This window comes from Gracilinanus agilis, chromosome 2 (assembly GCF_016433145.1).
Source record: "Gracilinanus agilis isolate LMUSP501 chromosome 2, AgileGrace, whole genome shotgun sequence".
Classification (NCBI taxonomy): Eukaryota; Metazoa; Chordata; class Mammalia; order Didelphimorphia; family Didelphidae; genus Gracilinanus; species Gracilinanus agilis.
Window position 1 is genome coordinate 225,222,251 of NC_058131.1, and position 19,368 is coordinate 225,241,618.

General features: G+C 35.7%; 1 protein-coding gene across 2 annotated transcripts in view; it reads right to left on the reverse strand.

Annotated features, from left to right (window-relative positions):
• Positions 1 to 19,368, reverse strand: part of SLC30A6 (solute carrier family 30 member 6) — a 34,113-nt gene that overhangs the window by 2,401 nt on the left and 12,344 nt on the right. The window contains exons 4-11 of one of the 2 annotated variants that reach the window (XM_044660972.1): positions 17,729 to 17,809; positions 9,400 to 9,435; positions 8,304 to 8,398; positions 6,151 to 6,199; positions 5,668 to 5,787; positions 4,258 to 4,360; positions 3,394 to 3,441; positions 2,558 to 2,626 (exon numbers count right to left, since the gene is read on the reverse strand). In XM_044660972.1, coding sequence (XP_044516907.1) covers positions 2,558 to 2,626; positions 3,394 to 3,441; positions 4,258 to 4,360; positions 5,668 to 5,787; positions 6,151 to 6,199; positions 8,304 to 8,398; positions 9,400 to 9,435; positions 17,729 to 17,809 — 601 coding nt within the window. The remainder of the gene's footprint in view (positions 1 to 2,557; positions 2,627 to 3,393; positions 3,442 to 4,257; positions 4,361 to 5,667; positions 5,788 to 6,150; positions 6,200 to 8,303; positions 8,399 to 9,399; positions 9,436 to 17,728; positions 17,810 to 19,368) is intronic. The other variant, XM_044660973.1, reaches the window with a different exon arrangement.

A 19,368-nucleotide genomic window follows, 5' to 3' on the forward strand; every position in this document is an offset into this window, starting at 1 on the left:
CCAACCTCTAACAGAAGCATCCTCAAAAAAGTGATTATTTTCTACTTTTAATTCACTACTTCCCAAGATAGCCCATTACATTTTTAGACAAGTTTCATTAGTCCTTTTATTGAACTGAAATCTCATTAAATCTCCCTATTGATCCTCTTTCTGCCCTCTGCCAAATGTACTAAATTGAATACTTCTTAGTATTACTTAAGTATTAATTAATATTTAAAAATGTTAAAGACAGTGAGTATGTCTAATAATTTAGTTTATTATCCTTAGTTCCTTCAAGCAATCATTTTATTTTATTTTATTGTTTTTTTAAAACCCTTACCTTCTGTCTTGGAACCAAGGTTCCAAGGCAGAAGAGTGGTAAAGACTAGACAATGGAGATTAAGTGACTTGCCCAGGGTCACCTAGCTAGGAAGTGTCTGAGGCCAAGTTTGAACCCAGGACCTCCCGTCTTTAGGCTTGGCTCTCAATCCACTGAGCCACCCAGCTGCAATTCATCCCCTCTTTTTTCCCAAGTAATCATTTTAAGGCAAGGCTCTCTGTGTGTGAGGGGCACATTTTATAGTATTAAAAACTCAAAACTTTTGAATGAATCATTTTAGAAATCCAAGTTTTTCAACCAAGGGTTTCCTTTCAAACATTAAAATTCTAAAAACTATTTCAAAAGGATATTGATTTATAACGTGTCACCCAATAGCCGATATTCTTTACAATTCTATTCAATAGCTTGGGTTTACTGAGTATTCAGGGAGGACAAGCACCTCTGGTGTAAGGGCTTGCCAAGCCTTTTTCAAGGTTACTCATTTATCTTTGTGTCCACCTCACACTCAACTCTTACCTATGGTTCCAGTGGCCCAGTAATACCATCTCAGCAGATGGGTTAAACCATGGTAAAAGTAATTGACAGGCCTCAAACCTGTCAATGACTCTTCTAGTCTCTCAGACTTGCAAACAGGTCATCCATTTTTTCATTCACCCTAAATATCTAATCAGTTGCCAAGTTTTTTTGTTTTTATCTTCACAACATTTGCCATATATGTCCCTTCCTCTCTACTCACACAGCTGCTGGTCTGTGTGGCACCCTGCCATCACCTTATGCTTGATAATCACAACAGCCTTCTCAGTGGTCTCCCTGTCTTAAGTCTCTTCTCACTCCAACTCAGGACTTCAAGGGATAAAGACAAGAAGAAGCTGAACTTTCCCAACATTCCCCTCCAAAAAGTTTTAAAATAATGGCTCAAATCAAATTCTGGAGTGGCAAAGCTAACAAAAGGTCAGAATGAAACATTCTTCCAGTCCAAGACAAATTTTGTTGGAAGGATCTGTTACATGGGAGGGTGGAAGCTAGCCTAGGGCCTATATTAATGAAACATCAGAGGTGGAACTAGGTGGTGGCATCAGGAACTCTCAAGGGGACCTGGAAACTGGTCAGAAAGAAATTACAGGGGTCCCCTGTGCTAGCCACTAGACTTAGAACCAGACAATGTTTGGCAACTGTAATGCCTAGATCTCCTTTTGAGTACCATTTCTTATATATCACATTTACTAACATGACAGAAAAGGAAAATAACAGATGCTGGAGGGGATGTGGAAAAATTTGGATACTACTGCATTATTGGTGGAATTGAGAATACAACCACTCTGGAGAACAATTTGGAACTATGCCCAAAAGCATACCCTTTGACCAAGCAATACTATGACTAGGTCTGCATCCCAAAGAGATATATAAAAAAGGGAAAAGGACCTCTTTGTACAAAAAATATTTATTTCAGTTCTTGTTGTTGTAACAGAGTTAGAAACTCAGGAGATGCCCATCAATTGGGCAAGGACTAAAGAAACTGTGGTATATGACTGTGATGGAATATAGTGGTATAAGAAATGATGAGCAGGATGGTTTCAGAAAGACTTGGGAAGAAACTTATATGAACTCAAAGTGAAGTGAGTAAAACCAGGAGAACACTGTACACCCAGTAAAAGCAATTTCTGTATGATGAACAACTATGAATGACTTAACTACTCTGATAACAACAATGATCCAAGACAATTTTAAAAGATACATGATGAAAAATGCTATCCACCTCCAGAGAAAGAATTACACTTTTAAACTTTTTTTTCTTGCTTTTTGGTCTGTGTTTTCTTTTGCAACATGGCTAATAATACAAATGTATCTTATATGATTTCACATGTAAAAATAGATATCAAATTGCTTGTCTTCTCAAGGAAGGGGTAGGAGTGGGAGGGAGAGAATTTGGAAGACAAAAAAATTTTTACATATAATTGGGAAATATTTAGCAAATAAATTATATTAAAATGGAAAAAAGAAACAACTGCAATGATTCATCTAGTGAGAGTGGGGAACAAGAAAGTGAGAAGGAAAAGAGAAAAATCACTCAACACTTAAGTTTACTAAATGACTGCTTTCTAAGAGTTACAATGAAATTCAAACCCTTCAATAATTAAGATTTGACTGTATGAAATAGGTATCAAAGAAATGTTTAAAATTTTTCTTTTTAATTTTATATTTTAACTTATTACAAATATAACACAATAGAAAACCTACCAATGAACCAAATCCCAGTGTCCAAAAATGCTCATTTCGGACTTCTAAGACTCCATCCAAGGTAGAAACCTAAAGATTAAAAAAAATTTATAAAGTCCAACTTTTTATGTTTGACACACTCTATCTTCTACCAACTACTGTTTCCTAATATCCAAAATCTAATTATTTCTTATGTCTCTACTAATTGGCATTAGTGAATTTTTATAGGAGACAGTAATGAGAGCTAGCCTTAACCAAAAAGATGTAGATTTGAGTCTCTGTGACACCAGGCAAATCTGTTAACATCTCAATGCTCTAAGAAGTTCTCTAAGAATGCAAATAGCAGATTGGGCACTACCTTGTACTGACAAAAGAACTTCCTTATACCAATCAAGTCATAAATATGTTCTCTATCCCTAGTAAATTTACAAAATTAAATAGCAACCAGGTAAAAATCCGGAACTCAAGGCTCTGAAGTAGTGAAACCCTTCCCACAATGCCAGGTTTGGAGAAAGAGCTGTAGACTCTATACAATGGATACAGGGACCACTGAAGCCTAGGTAATGGTTGAGAGGACAACTGCAACAGAGACAAGTGAAAAGTCATCTGAAACAAGGTATGTCACTTTATCTCTTCCAATACTAGTCTTTAGTAAACTCACGGGCTGGTGTTGATGATCTATCCCTCTGACTTATCTACCTTCTATTACTCTTAGCTAGGCTACATTGCTAAAATGATTATAATGAAATATATACTTTGGAGTCCAACAGAATGTTATTCATACCTACTCCTTAGGCATACTTTCACAATACTGGTGATTTTATTAAGTAGCCCATCTAAATATCACCTAGTATTACCTCTCTGATAAGTTTATCCAATTGTCCAATAACATGAGGTGGTGTAGTCTAGAAGGAAACAATAAATTATGATCAATACATGACAGAAGATTAGTTGACTCAATGACTCAGAAACTATAAGAATATAGTGCTATAACAACAACAACAACCAAATCTGGGGACAGGATAGGGAAATTGGGCTAAAAGAATCCACAATTTTATCATACAGATTCCTGGGGCTATCAGCCCATGCGTAAATTAGCTCATTTGTTGAGGCCGTCTGCTCAGCAACTTAAATGTACATCTAGAAACTTTGTGAAAGTGATTACAAAAGTGTCACTTTCCCTGCTTCTGAAAGTAGGTCATATTGGAGAAACTGGAAAGAAGGAGTGAAGTGTTTGTCTTAGCTCCAGGGATAATCCTGGTTGACCAACTGGTTGCATCAAGGTCATGGTAATTTGTGAATAGAAATGTGAAATGTGAAGTCTGTATAGCAAAAGAAATCATAGATTTGGGGCTCAATAGGTCTAAAATACTAACTACCAGTAACTAGTTTATGAAATCTAAACTGTATATGCACATAAATATAAATGAGATGCTGCATTGCTTTTTCATTTAACATATTCAGTATAGGGAAAGTCTTACTAATCTGTTTTTGCCTTACATTACACATCGCATTATAGGATGAATACCCATCATCTCAGTCAGCTATGAGTTTTTACTGTATCTAGTTATGTTTTAGGAGAAATAATTTGATTTTAGTGTATCTGAATCTAGTCAGTAAGTTATAAGATATCTTGCCCATTTATGTGAAAAAAGTTCAAGAAAAAATTATACCAAGCAAGCATGTTTAGAGGAGAAGCAACCTAAGAAAACTTTTCTTACCTGGAGTAACACCTTCCCACTATATACACTCATTGGATACATAGTACCAAATGTCATCAGAGCAATGGCTATGGCTGAAGCAGTGTCTACTGCAAAATAATTACTGAAATGAGAAAATAATGCTAAGAGTAAATGAAAGTTCCCTTAGTCACTCTAATTCAAGCTACTTGTAACCAATTCTCAAAGTGTGTGCTATTATTAAAACTGGCCAATACCAGGAATGGAAAAGACAAAGAATTCTTAGTTTTTCAGGATTAAATTTCCCCCTACCGTTCAGTCTTTAAAATGTTAAAAAAAAAAAGCTATTAACATAATTGCATATAAATAAATACGTAGACAAATAAGGTGTGCCTGTGTATATATAAATATGAACAAAATAATTTTTACATTAAGTAACAAAAAATAAACCTACATGCAGAATATCTGCATTGCAAGGAAATTACTACATCAAGCAAGAGATGATGTGGAAAATAATGTTATACCCTGTGATATTAATAATATTTATTAACTTCTTTATCAAACATCTGTTTCAATTCTATTCAAATGCTTAAAACAAACAGAATAGACCACTAATTATTTCTCTGAAGCAAAATCAGCTTATAGTGTGTATTTTAAAAAAAAGGAATTTAAGGGTTCATTCAATTTGCTACAGAGATACTAACTTCCTGATAGACATTTGAAAGCTTAGAACTCCCTGGGGTGGGTTTTCTAGCCTTTTAAGATGGAGGCTTTTCTGCTAGAGTACAAAATCCCACCAATGGCTTGATTTGTTCAGAAGTTCCTTTATGAGATGGTCCAATGCTCCAAGGTCATAGGCTCCTCATACATACTCCTTTCCCAAGTGCTTTTCAATATATGCAGTATTTCTCTGGTAACTGATGCCCCTATTCTCTAAAATAAGGAAGGCTTTATTAGCAACAAAGGCATTATTCTAATAGCAATAGCTGCCTGATGAGTGCAGAAGCAATGTGGGTATTAGTCATTTAAAGCGGATAGTTGGTGTTTTGTTTTCTTCATAATTAGCCGACCAAATTTCCTTCCAGAGCTCAGATAAAATGAATTATATAAGTCATTCCCAGACAAATCAATTTGTTTTCTTTTTCTGGTGATAGTTCACAAAACATTAAACTCTCAGTATTTTTATTAATTATAAAAACCTTGAATCATTAAAGCGGAAGGAATTTTAGTGGTTATCAGTTCCCACTCTCATATTAATCCTGGGGCAGCTAAGGACTAGAGAAGTTAAAAAACTTGACTGAGGCAAAACAACTCATCAGTGAATCAGTTGATCTAAAACCCAGTTTCTTGATTTCTAATCCAGGGGTACTCATATAACATCATATAAACTCCCTTATAAATCAGCTCTATAGAGAAGCTGGTAGTACTAATAGTAATAAGAAAAATACTTACTTTATTTCAATTAACATATATGTAATACAAAGAGCAAAAGCTCCAGCAAGATCAATCAGGACAAAAGGATTCATTCGGGGAAGGAATATACTGCTAAGTCCTGGAATGATTCCACACAAGCTATAAGGAAAAACAAACCAAAGTAGTATGCATTAGTACTACTCTGCTAAGAATTTAGTAAAAAAATGAATTGTATTTCAGTAATACATAATAAAATTTTGAAAAGCAAAGCTCTTAATAATTTTAATAATTGACAACAGTCTACTGGATTCTTAAATTTTATTTTATCTGTGGAACATATGTTAATTCAACAAATTCAACAAACAGTTTATAAGAAAAGTAAAGTTAGAACAAGAAACTCCCTTTTGTGTCATTCATGTACTTGCAGAATGTTACGGATTCTGTAGAGATTAATTTCTTGAACTTTTAAAAATTATGTATTATTGTATAATTAAATTTTGACCAAACTTCATTAAAGCTTACCTTCTACTAAGATCAGCAACATGTTCTTGAAGCCAACTAGTAGTAGCAGCTATATAAAATAAGAGATTATTAAAATGACATCTAGGGAGAACAATCCAACATTCCTCATTTCCTAAACTTTTCAATAAGTTTAATGAATACTAGGCAAAGTTATATGCAAAGGTACTTCTGATAATATTCCTTAGATAGCTTTCTTTCTGCATGTGTCACTTAGAGGAAGCCTTTCCTGGTCTAATTGTTAATGCTTTCTTCTTTCCTCAAATTATCTATTTTTATCTGTTTTGATGATATATACCCAAGTAGACTATCAGCTCCTGGAAGGCAGGGAATATTTTTTTATGTTTATCTTTGTATCCTCTAACACCTAGCATACAAAGCCTTTCACACAGCAGAGGCTCAATAAATGCTTATTGAATTGAACAGAATTGTAGACCATTAAGACAAAAGACTGAAGCAAAAGTCTCTTGCTCCAATATCTTCTAACTGGTTGGCCTGAAAAAAAAATGAATTAATTTATAGAGTACTGTACAAACCCATTTCGGCAAAACCTTCTAGATGATTTCATTCAGATTGACATAAATGTGATTAATCTGTTCACTTCAAATTTTATCCCTTTATTTTTTTGGGCCACTAGGCCCCAAAATTCTGGATCATAAGAAATATGACTTATGACGGTGTTTTATTTTAAATAAGAATGTCAGCAGCTGTTTTCTCCAGGTTACCCTAGTATGCAGTTTTAAGACATCCTCCCCTACTATATGGGCACTTAACTTTTTTTTTGTCATAAATCTCTTATGATAGTCTGCTAAAAACTATGAACTACTTCTTAGAATTCAAGTTTTTAAATGTATAAAATGAAATACATAAGATTACAAAAGAACAGATAGATTGCAATTCAGCAACCAAGTTTTTTTTTAAGTTGACAGACCTCAGATGAAGAATGCTTGTCCTATTACAAGTCTCTCCTTGAATGTCCCAGCTTCTCTGATATGTCACCAATGGTTCTGCCTAATCACCCACTTCAGCTCCTACCATTTCCATCCATCTTTCTTGATTTAATGGATCCCAAAGAGTTAAGGGTCCCTAACTAAACCTTATTAACTGGAACACTAAAGTGATAGCCAGTCTGAATCAATAAAACTTCTGACTTGCAAAATATTTTTGAAAGAAAAACAGTTTTGTTATTTTCAAGTATATGTACTTAAAAAATGTTTCCTAATAAACAATCTCTTGGACTTGTTTTAACTGGATTAAAATTATTTGTAATTAACACAATTGTTTTATTTAAATATTTATTTAATTTTATTATCCCCAAATATGGCTCTTTTAAGGTTAAAAATTCCCTTTAAAAGGCTATTTGCTTAACAAAACCTTTTTTCCTTTAGAGCAGTGATTCCCAAAGTGGGCACTACAGCCCTCAGTGGGTGCTGCAGCAATCCAGGGGAGCGGAGATGGCCACACTTTTTTTTTGTATTACATTCTGTTCTGAGTTCAGTAAATAGTTTCATAATTTCCAGGGGGCGCTAAGTAATATTTTTTCTGGAAAGGGGGCAGTAGACCAAAAAAGTTTGGGAACCACTGCTTTACTGATAGTATTAATATATTTCAGCCTAGTCCAAAACTGAATTAGTAAGGTCAGAATTAACAAAGTTCTACTGTATTTTGAGCTTTAAAACTGGTACCAAAACATGTTAAGAAACATCACTCTTTGCATTTTTTCTTTTCAGAACACAATTTTATATTTGATGTATGTGACTAACACTTTATGTATAATGAAGCTTTCAGAAATTAAGAAAAAAAATTGTTGGCTTGGATCTGCATTTCTCCTCTGAAGGAGTCACAGTGAGGAAACTTCCTTTACCAATGCATTTTGGCACCTATTCCTCAACTTTTAGCCTTAGAAAATTGCTGGAGAGTGAATCTCTCTGATTCTGAGAAGTTAAAGGACTTGCTGAGGGTTATACAGGTAATATGTATCAAAACTCTGTCTTCTTAACTCAGAGGACAACTCTCTTTCCACTATTCCATGCTCTCTGTTAGAAAAAGAAATACTATTTTACAAGAGAGACTGAGAAAACAATCAAGGTAAAAAGAACTCATCTTTTTACTGGATTTTCTTACTTATTATTATTATGGCAAATGAAAAAACATACCTTCAGAGACATAAGCGAAAGGTTTATTCCTAATAGAAAGCATTGTAAACAAGTTGAACGTGAGTGCCACGAAAGTACCAACTAATAATCGTCCCCTAAAAGAAAAAAAATTCACCTTTATTTTCCTTTGGCAGTAAATGTGTAGTCTCACATGATATGTATCACTATCTATACCCATAAGACGGACAAATAGAAAAATGGAGAGATAAAGCTATTTATTTGCTTGATGCTTTTCAGTGATTCAAGACTCAAAACCAGAATCTGAATTTAATTTAAAGAATCCTCTCAAGTGTCCCCAATATTGGACCATATACTTCTGTTCACCCTAAGTACTAAAAGAAATAATAACTGACATTTATAAAGCAGTTAAAGGTTTGCAAAGTGTTTTACACACATCTCATTTGAGCCTCACAACAACCCTGTAAGATAGGAACTATGGGTGTTATTATCATCCTTAATTTATAGATGAATAAACTGATGCTCAGAAGTTAAGAGATTTGCCCTTGGCTACAAATTAATAATTGTTGGAAGGAAAATCTGGAGACAAATTCAAGTACTTCATCTACTACTGCACACTGCTTCTCAAGTAGTATAGAAAAAGAGTATTTAGCATTCATGTTATTTTATAAATATTTGTTTAAAAACTCAAACTGAATGAATATTTCCCTTGAAAATATATAGTTTGGGGTCATACATGAGGGTATACATGGACTATCTTCCTGGCAATTTTTTTGTAGTTTATAATAACAATTTAAAATGTTTTATATGTATATATATTTGTGTATGCCTCCCCCTCCCTCCGCCCCCAATTCAGCATAATGAAAAGATGGAGGAGTGCTGCTTATCATGGGAATTATAATCTAGGACTCACTGCATAATTTCTCTGGGCCATGCCTGGAAAATTAAATGAGACTGAGAAAGAAAATAGTGAGGTAACCTAGTGAATAAAATTACTTTTGGAATATTGTCCTTGAAGCCCTTGAAGCAAATTCTTACTATTAAATGCTAAACTTTAGCAGAAAAAAAACCTACTATTAATAGTTAAACATTTGAATTAAAAGTCAAATAAAAATGACATGAAAAAATAAAATCTTACGTATGTATCTCAGGCTGCTCCAAAAACCGTTCCACACTAAAGAAAGAAATGACATAGATTTTGTTAAGTAAATTCTATAAATTATTACAAGGGAAAAATTTGTTTGACCTATGCAAACCTAACAAAACAAAATTACCCCAATTCTCATAATAAATGTTAACTTTTGAATGGGAATGTCAACTAATCAATTCACAGATTAATTCAAAACCTTATTTTACTCAATAATTTTAATTTCTTTATTAGAAGCAGAAGAATCTCACTGAATTGAGTTTTGTCTCCTTTCCTTCCATTTATACATTTTCTTATGAATTTTGAAGCATCAAAAAATGAGAGAAAAGGAGAAGAAAAATGGCCTATATTATCCCAAAACCAAATTAATCAATTTTGTATCTCTTTGAGTCACTTTATAGAACTAATGATGATAAATATTTAGCTTACATACTCTTCCAAAGATGAAATAGGATATGTAGTGACTCAATCAGTATGCATACTCTCCTTTTACCTTTTTGCTACTTTGCCTTCTCAATTCCTTTTCTATTTTTCTCTCTCATAAATGCTGACACTAGTCCAGGAGACAGATTCTATAATCACTAATAAAGGTGATTATGGTATAATACAAATTCTTTTATCAGATACTTTCACCTAAAAAGCCTGAACACTGCAATGCTTGTCAGACTTCTTTCTCCAATGCATTTGTAGAGGCTTCCGGGTTAAGATGGCGGCAGAGTAAGAAGCAGCTCTTAACCTCTCCTGACCAAAACACACAAAACTCCTCAAGGGGACATAAAAACAAGTCCAGACGAACGGAGGAACCCCACAACAGGGCACAGCGTGGAAGGTACGTGGAATCGAGACATTTCCAGGCTATAAAGAGCTCTCACTAAATCGCGGGCTGAGCAGAGGTGTGGGTGGAGGCAGACACAACCAGGAACTAAAACCTAAGTGGGGAACCAGTGCAGACGGGTATACGACTATGGAAGCAGTGCCCTGAGACTTGTAAAGAAACCTCTGGCAGAGGATCAAGCAAGAGGGCCCACCAGGGGGCTTGACCTTGGAAAAAACCAGAACTCAGACCTCAGGAGCCAATAGATTTGGAACAGACACTGAGCCCGAGGATAAAGCTGAGAAGCTGCTGGGCTAATGATGGCTACTCAGCATCAGGAAGTTCAGAAGAGAAAGAATAATAACAAGAAGAAGAAGTCTTTAACACTCGACAGCTTTTACACAGAGAAAATCCAGACAACCGAGCAAACAGAGGAGGAGAACAAACAAGCATCCAGACCCTCCTCAAATAAGGAAAACTCCTCACAAGCTATGGAAGAGTTCAAAACTGAGATTCTGAGGAAAATGGAAGAGATCTGGCAAGAAAATAACAGTTTAAAAGGTAGAATCTTGCAATTGGAAAGTGAGGCTCAGAAATCAAATGAACTGATAAGCAAATTGAACACCAGAAATGACAAGATTGAAAAGGAAAACCAAAAGATTATAGCCGATAACCAGTCCCTAAAGGCTAGAATCGAGCAATTAGAAGCTAATGATCTCTCAAGACAACAAGAACAAATAAAACAAAGTCAAAAGACTGAAAAAATAGAAGGAAATATGAAATGTCTAGAAGAGACAATTTGAGAATAATTGGTCTTCCAGAAAAACCAGAAATTAATAGAAACCTGGACTCCGTAATAAAAGAAATTATTCAGCAAAATTGCCCTGAAGTCCTACAACAAGAGGGCAATATAGACATCGAAAGGATTCATAGAACACCCACTAGATTCGACCCAGAGAAGAAATCGGTTAGAAATATTATTGCCAAATTCAAAAGCTTTCAAGCAAAAGAAAAAATCTTACAAGAAGCCAGAAAGAGACAATTCAAATATCAAGGAGCACCAATCAGGATCACACAGGATCTGGCAGCCTCCACGCTAAAAGACCGTAAGGCTTGGAATACAATATTCAGAAAGGCAAGAGAGCTGGCCTGCAACCACGGATCAACTACCCATCAAAATTGACTATATATTTCCAAGGGAAAGTATGGGCATCCAATGCATTTGTAAAAGCACTGGCACTAAGAGCATAATTCTGTATCCAATGACATTCATTAGCATAGACTTGAGATTCTAGGTCCAGTCATCACAACCTTCAGAGGATTTGCCCTCTGCTAACTGTAGAGGTATGCTGAGTTTCCATGACTAAGAATGAAGATTCATTTGCTTCTAAAAGCCTCTCCAAAAGAGTTCTAAATAACCAAGAAATGGATTTGGTCTAAACTTGATAGCTGACTTTTATACCATAAAATTTGCCTTGAAAATATACCAATAACTTTTGATTTCATCACTGTGGGTTCTTTTCCCCAACTAATGCAGATCACAACTGCTCTAAGTGGAAGTTCTTTGAGAATTGCTATGGTCAGTCTGGAGTTGAACCTCTCCAAACTTAGGCATACAATCCATCTTTGGGCTCAAACTCAAAGATTTCCCTGCTCATTAAGAATTTTGAAAGTGTATAATCCATTAATTAGTTTAACCTTTGAGAGACCACGGTCATGTCTAATGTTCAATGAGATAGCAATGTAGGGCTTTAGAGGAAGAGCATGTAAACTTAAAAAATAAAAAAACAAATCAAGAATCTCAAAAAAAAGACTATGGAGCTAAGAGATATTCTATGCTGACTTTCTACTTAAAGTGAAGTTTCTATTTAGAAAGTTTGAGAAACCACACTAAGAATTAATCAATCTCTACATGGCATTTAAAATCCATATTATTCTCCCTCACTATCATCCACCCAACTTGCCTACTTCTCCCTGAAGATAACATTCCTTCTCCTGTCTACATACCTTTGCCCAGGCTGCCTACTATTCCCAGAATGCTCTCCTTGCTCACTTCTGACTCAAAGAACCCTACTTTTCTTCACAGCACTGCTCAAGGCCACCTTTTACAAAAGAACCTTCTTGATTTTCCTAGTTGTGAGTCCTCCATCTCTATCCCCAGATTATTTTGTATTTATTTATCTGCATATAGTTATCTCTTCCCTCAACAGCACATACACTCCTTGAGGGCAGGAGTTGTTCTGTTTTTGTATTTGTACCCCCAGTAACAGTATTTGCACATGAGTCAATAAGAAATAGCTTTGCAACATTGCTTGTATATACTTTTTTTTGTCCCTCTTTCGATACTGCCATCACCTCACACCTAGACTATTACAATAACTTGCTAGCCAGTCTCCCTGCCTCAAGACTCTCCATTCCAGCTCATTCTCTGCTCAGCTGTCAAAGTGGTTTTTCTAAAGCACAGATCTGACTCTGACACATCCCTTTACTCAATAAACTCCAGCCACACTCTAACTACCTCCAGGACCTCTATTTGGCATTCAAAACTTTCCATAACCTAGTTCTCTTCCTTCCTTTATGGTCTTCTTACACCTCATTCCTATGCACACCTTATTATAATCCAGGGTCCTCCTTGCTGTTCCTTCTACAAAACACTCCAGCTCTTGATTCTAAGTTTCAACGACTCTCCCCAAAGGCTGAAAAGCATCCTTTTTTGCTTCTGCCTCCTAGCTTTCCTGGAGGCCTTAAAATTTCGGCTAGATTCTTGACCATTTTTTTTAAACCCATACCTTCTGTCTTAGAATCATTACTGTGTATTGATTGGTTCCAAGGCAAAAGAGTGGTAAGGGTTAGGCAATAGGGGTTAAGTGACTTGCCCAGTGTCACATAGCTAGGAAGTAACTGAGGCCAGATTTGAATCCATTCCTAGGCCTGGCTTTCAATCCACTGAGCCACCTAGCTACCCCCTAGGATCTCAACTGCTGCAAGAGACTTTAAACATTCCCCATTAATGCTAATGCCTTCCCTCTGAAATCACCAATTTATCCTATCTATAGAAGATGATCAGACTGCTACTGTTCTGAAAAAAATACTTGGGTACTTTAGTGACCAGTGAGCCCAACATTAGTCACTAGTGTAATGTGACAGTCAAAAAAGCTCATTTGACCTTAGGCTGTGTTAAGAGAGTAGTAGTAAAAAAAAAGAGAGAGAGAGTAGTAGTTTCTAGGAATAAAGAAGCAATGGGCTTGATAGTCTTGCTGTGCTCTATCCTGTGGTGACTATGTCTAGGATACTGTATTGAGTTCTGACTACCACAGTTTAAGAACAGTGACAGACTAGAGAGCAACTAACTAAGGAGTATTAACTTTTTCTTAAAGGAAATTAAGACCCACTGAAGGTTTTTGTATATAAGCAAGTGATATAATCAAGCTAGATCTGGACACCAAAATTAATTTGGAGGCTGTTCAAAAGACAGACTGGAAATAGGGCAAAAAGGTAGAAACAAAGAAATCAGGTAAGCAAATATTACAACAGTCTAGGTTACAGGTGAGGAGAACTTGAACTGGACTATTAGTAATGTAAAAGGATAGGAAAATCTATGTTTAAGATGTTTTGGGGAGGGGGGGCAGTGAGGTGGCTCAGTGGATAGACATCCAGGCCTAGAAACAGAAGATCCTAGATTCTAATCTGGCCTCAGACACTTCCTAGCTGTGTGACCCTGGGCAAGTCACTTAACTCCCATTGCTAGCCCTTACCACTCTTCTGCCTCAGAACCAATACACAGTATAGGTTCTAAAACAGAAGATAATGGTGAGAGAGAGAGAGAGAGAGAGAGAGAGAGAGAGAGAGAGAGAGAGAGAGAGAAAGGGAAATAGAAAAGTCAGTTGATGACTATGAAGTTTTCAATCTGGATGAATGGGAGGATAATAATACCATTAACAAAAACAGCGAAGTTGAAAAGAGAGGAAGTTTTGGGAAGATGACAAATTAAGTTTTGGATAGATTAAATTTGGTGTGGTAGGAGCACATTTTGGCTAAGATGTCCAGCAAAGACATCTTAGCATCCAGTAAGGAATTAAAGATGTATAATCATAGCTCAAGAAAGAAACTGATATTGAATACAAAGATTTGGTAATTAGATGAAGAGAGACAATTATTTAAATCATAGAAAAGAAAGCTATCACCAGTGACAAAGAGAAAAGAAAGAGAAGAGTGTCAAAGAAAAATCCCTAAGGGACATTTATAGTTAAGTAGCAAGAGGAAAATGATGAACCAGTGAAGAAAACTGAGGAGTAGTATGACATGTAGGTGTGTAATTAGAATTTGCTTCCCAGGACTTTAATTCCCAGCATCCTACTTTCCTTCTCACAGTTAAGTGCTGATGCAGGGAGGATATAAGTTTTGTGTAGCCCCACCCCTCGCTTTCTCTTCCTATAATCATGGCTGCTGAAGAGGGCTTTTTGGAGAGGCAAGAGAACTTACTCATGTGGGGTTTACTTTTTGTTAGATAATTAGGTTTGAACTTCTATTTCTTTTAGTTTATTTTTTTTCTATTTCAAGTGATTATTAATAAATTTTATAAATATAATACTTGGAGTTATTGATATTAATTTAAATCTTACATTGGAGAACCAAGCTATATAGATACCTGCAAGTAATAACAAGAAAGATAACAATGAAGCCCTAATTTTCTATTAGCTCACTCAGTTCATTTAATTTCTATTATCATGTGTTTTGTGCTCCCGAAGAACCAGATCATAACCTCTGTTAATGAGTCTGCTATAATAAAGACATCATTAATCAATATCTTATGGCAGACAAAAAAATTCAAGAGAAATTAGTCTTGTAGACACCGGGAAGCATTGTTGCTATTTTAGCCTAAGATTAAATTTTTTTTTAAACCCTTACCTTCTGTCTTAGAATCAATACTGGATATTGATTCTAAGGCAGAAGAGTGGTAAGGGCTAGGCAATGGGGGTTAAGTGACTTGTCCAGGGTCACACAGCTAGGAAGTATCTGAGGTCAAATTTGAACCCAAGACCTCCCTTCTCTGGGTCTGACTCTCAATCCATTGACCCACCCAGCTGCCCCCTGAGATTAAATATTTTTAAAAAGAAAATGTGAACAGGTATATAACTGATTCAAATATTTAAAAGTACATTCCAAGTCTTAAATTTAGAACATCCTCCAAAAATCCAACATGGCTGGCAGTTTAATTTACCGACAGCTAATTTTAAATTGTCCTTTTCTAGATTATAAAAGATTTTTTTTCAAAGACCTCTATTTTTTTCCTTTCTTTTAAACTCTTACCTTCCATCTTGGAACCAATAATACCGTGTATTGGTTCCAAGGCAGAAGAGTGGTAAGGGCTAGGCAATGGGGGTCAAGTGACGGCTGGGAAGTGTCTGAGGTCAGATTTGAACCTAGGACCTACCATTTCTAGGCTTGGCTCTCAATCCACTGAGCTACCCAGCTGACCCCTCAAAGACCTCTTAACTGGTTTTAATGTCTCTAAAAGTCTCTTCTCCTAGGTAGCCTTGGGCATATCACTTAATTTTCTGGAGCCTCGGTTTTCTCATTGGTAGAACTAGATGGTCTTTGAGATTCCTTTCAGTTCCAAAGCTATGATCCTTTTCTTATTCATCCTTCACAATGTAACAAAGTAATATTTCTATTAAGTAAGTCTGGTCAGTTGCTTCCCTACTCAAAACCTTTAGTAGCTTTGTAAAAAATAAACTACTTATCTTGGAATTTGAGACTTTCCATGATCTAACTCTAACCTGTTTTCCTAGGCTTTCAATACTCTGTTTCAGATAAATTAAATAAGGCACTCTCCATTTTTTACCTCCTTTCCCCCACCATCTCTCATGGACTCTTTTGAAATTCTCTTCCTTTAAGAACCAGCTCAGGTGCTGCATATTCTATGGAGTTTTCTCTTATCTTTTCAACAAGAACTAACTCACCTCATTGACTCTCCAAAGGATCTTTCCTATAAATATATTGCATTTTAACTTATATTATACAAATCATGATTCTGCTACTAAGTTAAGTTCCTTAAAGTCAAAGACTACAATATGTTTCATCCTTTTAACCCAAGTATCTGCTATAGTACAATATAAATAGTAAGTGCTTAGTATATGACTATTGAGTATAAATAGCTTTGCAAGAAGCCATCTTGTGCAAACTGTTGCGAGATGGGGGTTCAGATTTTGGAATTCCCAGAGCAGGCATGAGACAGTGAAAGACCATTGGAGCACCCCTATAAATAGGAGGTCACCCCCAAACAAACTGACTCAGTTGTGAGTTAGGTGGGTGATAATGGGTGGAAGGGGAAAAACTCTCCAATCAAACCCAGAACCTTTACCAAAGACTTTAACAAAGGTCCAGCTACTTAGGTCAACTGTCATATCCTGCAGTATAATTTTATAATCATCATCAACAATATTCAACAATACCATCAAGAAATTCATCTCTGAAGATTAACAGCCAATTATAACCAGCCAAGTTTAGTTTTGACATCTAGCAGCTGAACTAGGCCAAGGTCGCCAAGCCAGCCAGAGCGGCAGAATTCCATCCCAGGCTTTTCCTGGGACTATTTATTAACTAGATATTAGTTTAGTTTAACCTCTTAAACCCTCTATCCTCACCAATTTTTCCTTAATCCCCATACCATCAAGATATTCCTGTACCTATTAATTAAATTAGTTACCTGTTGTTGAGATGTACTTACTGGCCTAATCCATCACCTTCAAGAAGACTCTCACTGTCAAACCTGACAATTAGGATTAATTCCTTGGCTGGGGAGGATTATACAGGCTAATCACCAACTCCTGCCTGTAATTATTTTTTTGTTTGTTTGTTTTTTTTAAACCCTTAACTTCTGTGTATTGGCTCCTAGGTGGAAGAGTGGTAAGGGTAGGCAATGGGGGTCAAGTGACTTGCCCAGGATCACACAGCTGGGAAGTGTCTAAGGCTGGATTTGAACCTAGGACCTCTCGTCTCTAGGCCTGACTCTCAATCCACTGAGCTACCCAGCTGCCCCTGTAATTAATTTCTAATCAATCCAAGATCATCAGTACTATTCACAGTCAGATCAACAACATAACCAACACAACATCAAAAAGATACAGAGCTATATGTCATCAAGGAAACAGTGATCTTGGCCTATTTTCAGTTAAGAATTCTATCAGTGTCTGCCTTCTGACCCTCCCCAGAGGTATAACATTGTCCAGCTGCTGAACAGAGAGCAGCCTATGATTATAATCCCAACATGAGTTAGAATGAACTGAACTGAAAACAACTTTTCTACTAAAGAATATGGAGACTGTACACTCTTAATGGGTGTACAATATACCACTATATCTGGTAACTCAACAGTGACATGAATGCGAATATGAATAATTAATAAGTAACCACTGCCGTTACTCTAAAAGGGTGTCATAAGCAGAACTATACTTCAAAAGGCTATAAAAGTTGGAATTAAACTTTCATAGAAAATACTCTTACCTTTCTTTTAATATAAAGAGAGCTCCCAGCTGTGCCAGGACTGTGGAAGCAAATACTGCCAGGACTTCTAATCTTTCAAACCTATAATCAGAAAATTAGGCTGATTACTTCAATTTTAAATATTAAATAAGATCCAACATTAAGTATCTCTAAAACAGATCATTTCTATAGAAATGAGAAACAAAGAAAAATAGAAAAAAGCAACTGTTTTCAATAAGGCAAACATTTATCTTACTACTTCTGGATTTTGCATATAATTTGCATATTAAATAAATTAAACTACTTTCCCTCTTCTTTTTAAAATTTTTATTTTTAGTATCACACATCTAGGACCAAGGCCTTTATTTTACAGGTGAAGAAATAGTAAATTTACTTGTCCAGGATAACACTGCTAGTCAGTGTAAGAGGTAGGATTTAAACTCAGGTCTCCTGATTGCAAGTTGGTATTTAAGTCTAAACAAACAGAATCAAACCAGATATAAGAATACACTTTCAAAATAAACTGCTACTTTCTCTACGTTGGCATTTTCGAAACTAGAGACTAGAGCCCAATAAGATTAGATCAGAGGAACATAATGTTAGACAGCTTTTAGAGCCAATATATAGGCAACTTAAAATAATAAAAATAATCTGGTTCCTTCTAACTCTGTGGCCCTTGCTATATGTCTTCTTTTTAGTCTTTAAAATCTTGCTTTAAGTTGAGCAGGAGATAAAATTTCTGAAGTCCAAATGTGTAAGGAAGATGGTGTTTTTGTAAGGTGGTCTAGTTCTTTTGAAGGATAATAGTATGCTTTGTTGCTGTTGTAAAATCTAAAAGACTGAAGAATCACATTCCTCCAGAAAAGGAAAATGACAAATGCTAGAGGGGATGTGAGAAAATAGTTACAATAATGCACTACTAGTTAAGCTATGAACTAGTCCTACCATTCTGGAGAACAATTTAGAACTATTCCAAAATGGTCATAAAACTATGCATACCCTTTAATGCAGCTATATTGCTACTAGGTTTAGACCTTAAAAATATTCAAGAAAAAAAGACTCAAATATACAAAAATATTCATAGTGGCTTTTTGTGGTACCAAAGAATCGGATACTGAGGGGATGTTCAACAATTGAAGAACAAGGTATAATATATATGAATGTGGTAAAATACTATTGTCCTTTAAGAAATGGGAGCGGGGCTACAGCTAGGTGGTTGAGTGGATTCAGAGCCAGGTCTAGAGATGGGAGGTCCTGGGTTCAAATATGGCCTCAGACATTTCCAAGTTGTATGACCCTGGGCAAGTCACTTAATCCTCATTGCCTAGCCCTTGCTACTCTTCTGCCTTAGAAGAAATATACAGTATCGATTCTAAGACAGAAAGTAAGGGTTTTTTAAAAAATGATGAGGGTGACAGTTTCCGAAAAACCTAACTGATACAAAGTGAAGTAAGCAGAACCAGGACAACAATACCTTTTGGAAGTGAACAATCCCCTAATTTTGGAGTAGGAGCTAAGATTGAGTGATAAAATGCTCAGAAAAGTTCAATATAAAATAAAACTTCTGATAGGATAAACAGAATTATTCCATATCATAATCCTTTTTGTACTACAGGGATGTGATGTCCTTGAAATGTTCCTTCTCGAACAATATCCTGTCA